The 12,217-nt window shown below is 35.7% G+C and overlaps 2 protein-coding genes across 4 annotated transcripts in view; both read left to right on the top strand.

Annotated features, from left to right (window-relative positions):
- LOC128218075 (stabilin-2-like) overlaps positions 1–9,135 on the top strand; it is a 145,837-nt gene extending 136,702 nt beyond the window's left edge. For 2 of the 3 annotated variants that reach the window (XM_052925606.1, XM_052925607.1), the window contains exons 32-40: positions 753–917; positions 1,256–1,298; positions 5,230–5,382; positions 6,045–6,226; positions 6,482–6,601; positions 6,969–7,082; positions 7,283–7,426; positions 7,844–8,104; positions 8,365–9,135. In XM_052925606.1, the coding sequence (XP_052781566.1) occupies positions 753–917; positions 1,256–1,298; positions 5,230–5,382; positions 6,045–6,226; positions 6,482–6,601; positions 6,969–7,082; positions 7,283–7,426; positions 7,844–8,104; positions 8,365–8,487 (1,305 nt within the window). In that variant the 3' untranslated portion in view covers positions 8,488–9,135. Of the gene's footprint in view, positions 1–752; positions 918–1,255; positions 1,299–5,229; positions 5,383–6,044; positions 6,227–6,481; positions 6,602–6,968; positions 7,083–7,282; positions 7,427–7,843; positions 8,105–8,364 lie in introns of those variants that run through there. The other variant, XR_008258310.1, reaches the window with a different exon arrangement.
- A 2,596-nt stretch (positions 9,136–11,731) lies between these two features.
- On the top strand, positions 11,732–12,217 carry LOC128217497 (prisilkin-39-like). The gene has a single exon (XM_052924658.1). It carries the CDS (start codon positions 11,732–11,734, stop codon positions 12,215–12,217), a length of 486 nt encoding a protein of 161 aa, XP_052780618.1.

The raw sequence follows: 12,217 nt of genomic DNA, 5'->3' as shown, positions 1-12,217 counted from the left end.
TGGAACTAAAATGATTGGTTGGATTATGTTCAAACTTGGTCTTGATGCACCCCTTGATGAAATATGGACTGCTTGTAAAGTGGGGCACATGGGATCAAAAACTAGGTCACTAGGTCAAATTGTAGAGAAAAACGACACACATTAGAGGCATTATGTATGGTCTTATATTCATGGAACTTGATCAGAATGTTTTCCTTGATGAACTTTTGGACATGTTTTCAACTGGGTGTATGTGATAAAAAAATTTGGTCACTAGTTACTGTTATCACTTCAGACATATCTGAACTTTCACTTTGAAATCATTCAAATTCATAGAAACTATTACTCTATATACAAAACTTTTATTTCTAATAATTCCAAACAAACTCTAACTTATATCCAACGTTCATAACGGTCAATTTCTCTGCAGCCATATTACATGTTAATGTAGGAATAGTCCACCTACTTTTCATTTCCAATCTATAAACTTTGCATTATCAGGTGGGGGTTATCAATTCAACAAATTTGCTTGTTTAAAATATGTTTCTGATGCATATTCATGAAACTAAGCTTTTTTAGTGTATATAATTGTCCAAGGTATACATACCATCAGCATCTTGCTTATTTCATAATTTTAGTTCCATAACCCCATTGGCTTATTTTCAAGATTTGAGAAAATTAAGTTTAAATTTAGAGTTTAATAAAATTTAATCAGTAATGGTGTTTTGGAATTTCAAGTTCAACCATTTATCACCTATCACACTTCATGGCAGGGTCCCTGTGCAGCATGCAGGGGTACAGACTACAGCTGTGTGTCTCCATCCCAACTCCCTGTGGAGAAAGTGGACCCTGTGTCGTGTTTCTATGCTGTAAGGACGTCCCATGGTTCCATCACTGAGCAGCAGGGTTGCCAGGGCATCTGTGTCACGGAAACCATTGTAAGTCAACCAAGTTGGTCATAGTTAATGATTTTTTTCAGCTCCAATATTAATTAGAAATATGAATTGTTTTAACTATTGTTTTAATAAGCTGCTCTTAATATTGATAAGCTTGATGCATATTTTTGAAAACTTGTTGACTAAATTTCAATTAAAAATAATTGAGTGTATTTTAACTACATATTCAACTACTACTAGAACTACAAAATTCAACAAAATATTTTTCAAGGAGACTCATAAACCTCATTTAAAAACTAATTTTCTACTCATTGGCCTGAAGTTGTGGCTCACTATGATCACCCATAATGATACATAATTTTATTTTTGCACAATGCTAGGAGAAGGGCTGTTGTGAGGGGTATTTTGGACTCAACTGTTCAGGTTTTGATGACGTTTGATTTCCAATCTAACAAAGCCATCCCAAATATTTAACGAAATTGCATGTCCAACCTTCGCCATCCCAAATATTTAACAAAATTGCATGTCCAACCTTCGCCATCCCAAATTTTTATCTGTCATTGCATTTCCAATCTAAACCATCCCAATTATTTAACGGAAATTGCATTTCCGACCTAACCCATTCCAAAATTTTTATGGAGATTGCATTTCCAACTTGACCCATCCCAAATACTTTAGGGACATATCAAGTTTGTTGCCCATAGTCAAGACATGAACATCATGCTTGCAAGAATGAAGTCTAATTCATATCAATGACACTGTTGCCATTTATTAATGTAATGCACACATATAATACTTGAAGACTTCTGGTACAAAAAACATGTTGCTTTCATACATGGAATTGCATGTCATAAAAAAACTCTACTTCATAGATTATTCCACTGCTTGGTGTAAATATTTTATATATAAAGGGTAATAACATTTTGCCATTATTTTTGCTTGTATCTGCACCTACAATAGGTTTTGATAAACATAGTTGAATGCAAGATATTTGATAATGGTTATAATGTAGACTACTGGCCTGGATCCTTGTGTCATTAAACAGGATATTGGTTATATTGTAGACTACTGGCCTGGATCCTTGTGCCATTAAACAGGATATTGGTTATATTGTAGACTACTGGCCTGGGTTCTTGTGCCATTAAACAGGATTTTGGTTATATTGTAGACTACTGGCCTGGATCCTTGTGCCATTAAACAATATATTGGTTATATTGTAGACTACTGGCCTGGATCATTGTGCCATTAAACAGGATATTGGTTATATTGTAGACTACTGGCCTAGATCCTTGTGCCTTTAAACAGGATATTGGTTATATTGTAGACTACTGGCCTAGGTTCTTGTGCCATTAAACAGGATATTGGTTATATTGTAGACTACTGGCCTGGATCCTTGTGCCATTAAACAGGATATTGGTTATATTGTAGACTACTGGCCTGGATCCTTATGCCATTAAACAGGATATTGGTTATATTGTAGACTACTGGCCTGGATCCTTGTGCCATTAAATAGGATATTGGTTATATTGTAGACTACTGGCCTAGATTTTTGTGCCATTAAACAGGATATTGGTTATATTGTAGACTTCTGTCCTGGGTTCTTGTGCCATTAAACAGGATATTGGTTATATTGACAACTACTAGCCTGGATCCTTGTGCCATTAAACAGGATATTGTTTATATTGTAGACTACTGGCATAGATCCTTGTGCCATTAAACAGGATATTGGTTATACTGTAGACTACCAGCCTGGAATCCTTGTGCCATTAAACAGGATATTGGTTACACTGTAGACTACTGGCCTGGATCCTTGTGTCTTCAAACTGGATATTGGTTATATTGTAGACTACTGGCCTGGATCCTTGTGCCATTAAACAGGATATTGGTTACACTGTAGACTACTAGCCTGGATCCTTGTGTCTTTAAACAAACAGGACATTGGTAATAGTGTAGACTACTGGCCTAGATCCTTGTGCCATTAAACAGGATATTGGTTATAGTGTAGACTACCAGCCTGGAATCCTTGTGCCATTAAACAGGATATTGGTTATATTGTAGACTACTGGCCTGGGTCTTTGTGCCATTAAACATGATATTGTTTATATTGTAGACTACTGGCCTGGATCCTTGTGTCATTAAACAGGATATTGGTTATATTGTAGACTACTGGCCTGGATCCTTGTGCCATTAAACAGGATATTGGTTATATTGTAGACTACTGGCCTGGATCCTTGTGTCTTTAAACAGGATATTGGTTATATTGTAGACTACTGGCATGGGTTCTTGTGCCATTAAACAGGATTTTGGTTATATTGTAGACTACTGGCCTTGATCCTTGTGCCATTAAACAGGATATTGGTTATATTGAGAACTACTAGCCTGGATCCTTGTGCCATTAAACAGGATATTGTTTATATTGTAGACTACTGGCATAGATCCTTGTGCCATTAAACAGGATATTGGTTATAGTGTAGACTACCAGCCTGGAATCCTTGTGCCATTAAACAGGATATTGGTTACACTGTAGACTACTGGCCTGGATCCTTGTGTCTTCAAACTGGATATTGGTTATATTGTAGACTACTGGCCTGGATCCTTGTGCCATTAAACAGGATATTGGTTACACTGTAGACTACTAGCCTGGATCCTTGTGTCTTTAAACAAACAGGACATTGGTAATAGTGTAGACTACTGGCCTAGATCCTTGTGCCATTAAACAGGATATTGGTTATAGTGTAGACTACCAGCCTGGAATCCTTGTGCCATTAAACAGGATATTGGTTATATTGTAGACTACTGGCCTGGGTCTTTGTGCCATTAAACATGATATTGTTTATATTGTAGACTACTGGCCTGGATCCTTGTGTCATTAAACAGGATATTGGTTATATTGTAGACTACTGGCCTGGATCCTTGTGCCATTAAACAGGATATTGGTTATATTGTAGACTACTGGCCTGGATCCTTGTGCCATTAAACAGGATATTGGTTATATTGTAGACTACTGGCCTGGATCCTTGTGCCATTAAACAGGATATTGGTTATATTGAGAACTACTAGCCTGGATCCTTGTGCCATTAAACAGGATATTGTTTATATTGTAGACTACTGGCATAGATCCTTGTGCCATTAAACAGGATATTGGTTATAGTGTAGACTACCAGCCTGGAATCCTTGTGCCATTAAACAGGATATTGGTTACACTGTAGACTACTGGCCTGGATCCTTGTGTCTTCAAACTGGATATTGGTTATATTGTAGACTACTGGCCTGGATCCTTGTGCCATTAAACAGGATATTGGTTACACTGTAGACTACTAGCCTGGATCCTTGTGTCTTTAAACAAACAGGACATTGGTAATAGTGTAGACTACTGGCCTAGATCCTTGTGCCATTAAACAGGATATTGGTTATAGTGTAGACTACCAGCCTGGAATCCTTGTGCCATTAAACAGGATATTGGTTATATTGTAGACTACTGGCCTGGGTCTTTGTGCCATTAAACATGATATTGTTTATATTGTAGACTACTGGCCTGGATCCTTGTGTCATTAAACAGGATATTGGTTATATTGTAGACTACTGGCCTGGAACCTTGTGCCATTAAACAGGATATTGGTTATATTGTAGACTACTGGCCTGGATCCTTGTGTCTTTAAACAGGATATTGGTTATATTGTAGACTACTGGCCTGGATCCTTGTGCCATTAAACAGGATATTGGTTATATTGTAGACTACTGGCCTGGATCCTTGTGCCATTAAACAGGATATTGGTTATATTGTAGACTACTGGCCTAGATCCTTGTGCCATTAAACAGGATATTGTTTATATTGTAGACTACTGGCCTAGATCCTTGTGTATTTAAACAGGATATTGGTTATTTGTAGACTACTGGCCTAGATCCTTGTGCCATTAAACAGGATATTGGTTATATTGTAGACTACTGGCCTAGCTCCTTGTGCCATTAAACAGGATATTGGTTATATTGTAGACTACTGACCTAGATTCTTGTGCCATTAAACAGGATATTGATTACACTGTAGACTGCAGTCCTGGATTTTTTAAAAAGGATATTGGTTATATTGTAGACTACTGGCAATATACATGTGAATTTTGTATTATCTTGAACATTTGATGTTCTTATCGTCATGTACTTATGAATTATTTGGATACATAAGCAGAATTAAATACTGTAAAACAAAAATTGTTGAAATTTAAATTTTCACAAAGTATTTAACTCTAGCATGTTTCACATTTGTCAGCATTTAAGTTACAGTTTGCCACACTATTAACTATTTTTTGCAATCTTCTTTATATTTTGTTAATATATTAACATAAATAACCTGATTTAGACTGTCCTGGTGGTCCAGAGACCCCATGTCATGGTCATGGGGTGTGCAGTGATGGTAGCCGCGGTAACGGAACATGTACCTGTGAGCCCAAGTTCATAGGCCTGGACTGTAACACTTGTATAGAGGGCTGGGCTGGCAAAAACTGTGATATTGGTAAGCTTAATAATATACAATCCTGATCCCACTTATCTGTTTTATTGTTGTATTGAAATATATATTGTATGCTATTATCAAGAATATATAAGGCAATATAAATGATACACAATGGCAGATAAGTATGTCTGAATGATACACAAGGATAGATAAGACAGTCTGAATGATACACTAGAATAGATAAGGCAATCTGAATGATACACAAGGATATATAAGGCTCTCTGAATGATACACATGGATAGATAAGGCAATCTGATTGATACTCAAGGATGGTTAAGGCTGTCTGAATGATACACAAGGATAGATAAGGCTGTTTGAATGATACTGTCCAAATGATACACAAAGATAGATAAGGTAATTTGAATGATACACAAGGATAGATAGAGCTGTTTAAATGATACTATCCAAATGATACACAAGGATAGATAAGGCTGTTTAAATAATACGGTCCAAATAATACTCAAGGATAATTATATAAGGCAGTCTGAATGATACACAAGGATAGATATGGCAGTCTGAATGATACATATTTAATCGCAAAACAACTTCTTAGTTTTATGGTTTTGAAACAAATATATCTGCAAGAAATGGGAAGAAATTAAATGACAAAGAGTTATTATTTACATGTAAATAGAAATCGTGGTTTTCTTTTTTTTTCATAGACAAATCCAGCTGTGGGTACAAGAATGGCGGGTGTGATGTGAATGCTGTCTGCTCCCAGAATGCAACTGGTGCCATTTCCTGTGTGTGTGATGCTGGGTACAATGGAGATGGATACAACTGCAGTGGACCCTGTAGCTATGGCAATGGAGGTTGTCATAAAAATGCTTCCTGTAGCTACTATGTAAGCTATTTCAAATAAGAGAATATTTCCGATTATATAACCTAAGTGTTTTATATAAAGGGGAATAATTTAGTTTGTGTATTGTGCTGAATTAATGAAATTCAAAACGGATAAAACTACAATTTCCAGGCTTGTAAATGTTAGGAATTGCACTTGCCTTACATTACTATAAGGTTTGACTGTTAAACAAAAATAAGTATTGATAATGAAGCCAATGCCTTTTAACTTGACATGAATATTTGTTGACTGTCCCAGGTAGCCACTGGAATCAGGTGCCAGTGTGAGGCTGCCCTGGTTGGCGATGGGAAGAAGTACTGTAACAGTGATGTCCTGTCTACTCTCCAAATCCTGCCCACCTCCTCCATGATCTACCAGGTAGGGCTGCCTCAGTATTGTGGAAATTCTATATAGACATATAAGCTTTACTCTGGTAGTCTGTTTGGAGTTAAAATATGTGTTTATCTGTTGGTGAATATGTGCCCCATTAAGTATGTCTGTTTTTCAAAAGGAAAAGATGGAGGTATGTGAATATATTGTCATAGCCTTGGTGTTATATCCTGGTATATATGTTCATAATGGTTATGTAAATATTCTCAACCAGTCGTATCACTCTGCTTACCATGCTCTTATATAATTTGAGCCTACTATGTATATTTATCATTGAGATAATTTGTCATTTAATACTTTTTGTAGGAAATATGAGTTTCTTAACAAGAAATAGCCTCAATTCTGCTGATTTCAGATGATTACAAACTTAGCTGAGGACAGTGATTTAAAATCATTGCTAAGTGCTGAAAATGTTCCAAACCAAAAACTGACCATGTTTGTTCCAATAGACAACACACTGAAAAATAAAGTAAGTTTGAGGGAATCTATTTTTTCTTTCCTTTGGTGTAACTACTAGTAGTTTATAATAACAAGATATCATTGTTACAAGCAATTTGTATCATCATACAAATTTTTGTCTCTATATCTGACCTTATAAAGGGTGAGAGAGTATTAGTGAATTATTTGTATTTTATAATATTAATACTATTAATACTAATTTCTTCACAGGTTTTACCAGTCGAAGCCCTGAGGAAGCAATTGGTGGTTTCAGACCATGTGACCACTCTGAATAGTGTTGACTTTAAGAACTTCAGCCTAACCACAGTGTCCAACGAGACTCTGTACATAACATACAACCTCTTAGAACATGCTGTGAGTTGTGATCAATTTGTTCACTGAAGCTCACATATTCTGTTTTATATTTTGTTGCCTCACTAAAGAAGTGAACATGATAATGCATTTGAAATTGATGGAAAATATTAGTGCAATGTCAGCGTTTGGTGATAATCACCCAGAACGTTGTTTTAAATTCTGGCTGCATTAAGTATTTCAGTTATCGTTAGAAACTTTTTATTTGCTTTTGTAAAGAAAATAATTATGTGCTATACATCTTAAATAATGAGGCAAGCAATATACCTATACATATTTTGCATTAAATGAAAAGTTCACAGGCCAATAGGCACATTGCCTTCGGCTATGAATGTTGCAAAAATATAAACATAATGGCCAAGCCATTAATTCATAATACAGTATGTGTATTACACATCCACATACATTTATATATTTCAGTTTTATGTGAACAAGAGCAAGGTCGTTGAAGGCAACATACCTTGTACAAATGGTGTGATCCACTTTGTGTCCTCATCCTTTACCCCACCCATTCCCCTGACAAAGTCTGTGTCAGCCAGGAGCTTCCCTCTAGCAACTGTTCTGGGTATTGTGGGCGCTTGTGTTTTCATAGCAGTAATAGGTGTTGCTGGGATACTGCTGTACAGGAAGTCACAGTCTGGATATTGGCAGCTCCTCCAGGAGTGGGTTGCCAAGAAAAGGGTAAAGTTGAACCAAACTAAAATTACCTAAGTCACTGCTTTGATAAACTTACTGACAGAGTAGCTATTCCCTGGAATTATTTGTGTATCATAACAGAGCGCTAAGTCTAGAATATCTGTTTGCTATTTTGTACATTTTTACTGCCTTGTTGCCCATAATTTTATTGTTTATGGTTTCGTTTCAACTATTGTATACTTACTGCATGTATGCTGTTGACTTCTATATGAAAGTAATCTTCATTAATATTATTTTGTATACAGGAGTCTGACGGTGTCATCCAGGACCAGTCACCCCTGAACGTAGATGACAAAGAAGACCAGCCATTGAGTGGCCTCCCTTCGAATACAAACTTTGACAACCCCCTGTTCACACAGTCTGATTAAATAGTGTCCATTGAATTATGTTGATTGCACTATTTGATGTTAAGAAAATTTGTTCATTATGGATTTACCCCTGAACGTAGATGACAAAGAAGACCAGCCATTGAGTGGCCTCCCTTCGAATACAAACTTTGACAACCCCCTGTTCACACAGTCTGATTAAATAGTGTCCATTGAATTATGTTGATTTATGTAGAGGGGTGTCCCATAAAATTGATAATTTTGTTTATATTGCCTATATTTAACATACAAATACACTGAAACCTACAAGATGTGATAACCATAAATATTTATGATTTATAATGCCCTATTCCAAAAACCTGTAACTAAAATATCATATTCATGAACACATGTACGGAGCACACGGAGCACGCCAGAACGCAATAAAGATTTACTATTTCCATTGTGTTACTCTTTATTATATTTTGAAATTTGAACACTCATTTTTACCAATATTATGCTTTAAACATGCTTTGAACATGCTTTATATCATTTACCTTGTGAATTTTTTTAAAATTATATATTCCACATAAGATGCATCCAACTACATGTATGTGCTATTATCTTATGTCTTGTAGTTTGATGTTTCCATATGTATTTATATGTCACAAGAAACTGTACAGTTTATGTGAATAAAATACTGTTCTGTTTTGTTCTGTTCAAATCTGTTCTGATTAAGAATATTGGCCTTTATAAATGCATAAATACTGACAGTTTTTATCATATTTCAATACAAATGTAATCTGGATAGGACTTCAACCACTACAGTTCTCATTTCAATACATCGTTTCCATGGCAAGTTTAGTTCAATGTTAAAGTTAATTGTATGAAAGGCCTCGGTGCCATACACACAGTAGAGCATATCTTTATAATACAAATATGATAGATAAGGACAATGACAGGTAATGACTCCATAACTAAGTTCCATAAAGTATATCTTAAAATGCGTAATATGTACGTTTTTACACTATACTTTAAAGAATAACATTTATCTATTGTAAGGTATTCTCCGTTGTATTTTGCAATATAAACATTCCTTATTATCTTACATACAGGAAATATCAACAAAAATGAAATTCATCTTTACTATAACATTCGCAGTATGGGCAATCGAGTTCTTCTCTGTGTATCTCATAATATCTACGAGTTTCAAAAGAAAAAAAATATGTACAGATCATCTGAATGATGCAGAACATTTACGAAAGTTAGCTTCATCTAAAACAAACATAAGTTTCAAATATGAATTTTGTTTTATTTTGAGTATTAGATGATAACTTTTTATTCGCTTGCGGCTCCTAAAATCACCTAACTATGATTCACTTTTCATTTCGATACAGAAGAAGAAAAGTAATGAAATATGCCCAACAAACGGCGCCAAGTGCTCCGGACTAGAAGTTGTTAAAATTTTCTTGGGGGAATACCCCCCCCCCCCCCGACAACACTTTTAACCAAATTCATTTGGGTTCTGATGGAGGGGCGCAAGTCAAAAGGTAAAGCCCCCCCCCCCCCCCCCAAAGTTACGCCTCCTCTAACATCAAATCCTGGTTGCACAACTGTTATTCGCTACACAATGTTCGTGTGTACATCTGGCTCTTTACATTCGCAAATACTGACCTTTTAACCTATGAGTTTACATAAATGAAGTCAATGCGACATTATCGACATGTTGGCGTTTTCAAATACATGTATAGCCAAAAAAATCGTCTCCAGTATTTAATACAACGTTTCATATATGCACGTGTATAAAGAGAACCTAGAACCAAATCATTACAGGCATTCTGTTAAACATTAAAAAACCTCTAGCATCCCAACACATGTACATTTTCTTTGGATATATCTTATAATCAGGTTTTGGTATTATTATTTTTTTCAAAATGATATTTAAATATTGAAAAAATATTACTGTAACGATTCTCTATTCGCCTATATGCACTTTGAGTCGAACCATTACTTATATCCTTGGTTAAATATGCTTGGTTTTATTATAAATGTAAATTTCTCACTACATAGTTTGATAACGTTTTCTAATGCATCCACAATATCATAAACATTATCGCTATCAATAATACAAGAATCTTACGAATGAAATACCATTTTCGTAGCCTGCAGCTAGTTCTGCAATATAATCCGGGTTTGTATCAGTGCTTGTTCAGATTATATCGTTTAATAGGTGTGGCATTTATATTTTCTATCTGTTAAGTAAAATGTCAAATGATACACATATTGGCAAAAGATGACATTCCACCCTATCGATAACATTGAAATTCCCTGCTAAATCAAAACATTTTTGTAGCAATACAGCTATCAATTACATTACATCCGTTTTAATAAGCAAATTTAAAGTTATCGTTAGTGCTATTGACATAAGCTCTAAGACGTCGTCCTTTAAAAATGAAAAGAGTATGACTTTGAAAAGTTGAGTCAAGGTCTTCCGCAATGGTTGACAACAGAATCACACGACTGCCTTATGGTTGTGATATCTCCATCCAGAATATCCTTGACTTCATGTAGCTCTGGTGCCTCGACAATTGTTATATGATCTGGCAATGTCTTTTGATTAAAACCACCACAACGTATCAGTTCATAACATGTTATTGTCTGCAATCAAATACTCGTCTTTGCAAACATTAGTACATGTAGTTACTATAGAAATAACTAGAGCGTTAGGAGAGCGCGCTTGACTATACGATTCTTTGTATTAGAAATGGATACAACAATGCTGAAATATGTGCCTGTCAAAAGCAATAAAAATTCAAATTAAAAAGTAAACAAGAAACGCCGCAATGCGACGATATACCAGGTTTTCGATGATTAACAGAAAAACTTTAGCTTACGTCGTAAGTTTGCTTGCAATATGTCAATATTGCTAACAAAAGTCATTAATTACCATTTTTCTATTTTAGTGACTGTGACCTTGACCGGTGCCTCAAACCTCATCCCATGTTTGTGTTTGTGTGTATTTCTGTGTGTGTGTGTGTGTGTGCGTGTGCGTGCGCGCGCGTGTGTGTGCGTGTCTGCATGTGTGTATGTTTATGTGTAAGTGTGTGTATGCGTATGTTTGTCTATGTGTATGTATATGTGGCTGTTGTTATATGTACGTTTATGTGTATGGCTATGTTAATATCTGTGTGCATTTAAGTGAAAGTGTATTTCTATGTGTATGTATATTAGGCTGTGTGTATGTCTATGTGACGCCTCTGTGTGAGGCTAATTGTATGGCTATGTGTATGGCTATGTGTTTGGCAATATGTATGTCTATGTGTACGCCTCTGTATATGGCTATGTGTTTGGCAATGTGTATGTATATGTGTACGCTTCTGTGTATGGCTATGTGTATGGCTATGTGTTTGGCAATGTGTATGTCTATATGAACGTCTATGTGTATGGCTATGTGTATGGCTATGTGTTTGGCAATGTGTATGGCTATGTGTACGTCTATGCGTATGGCTATGTGTTTGGCAATGTGTACGTCTATGTGTATGTCTATGTGTATGGCTATGTGTATGGATATGTGTTTGGCAATGTGTATTTCTATGTGTATGGCTATGTGTATGGTTATGTGTTTGGCAATGTGTACGTCTATGTGTATGGCTATGTGTATGGCTATGTATTTGGCAATGTGTATGACTATGTGTACGTCTATGTGTATGGCTATGTGTACGTCTATGTGTACGTCTATGTGTATGGCTATGTGTATGGCTATGTGTTTGGCAATGTGTATGGCTATGTGTAA

The sequence above is a fragment of the Mya arenaria genome, chromosome 14 (genome assembly GCF_026914265.1).
Source record: "Mya arenaria isolate MELC-2E11 chromosome 14, ASM2691426v1".
Taxonomy (NCBI): Eukaryota; Metazoa; Mollusca; class Bivalvia; order Myida; family Myidae; genus Mya; species Mya arenaria.
Note: the sequence above shows the minus strand (reverse complement) of the source record. Positions and strands in the feature narration are given on the sequence as shown.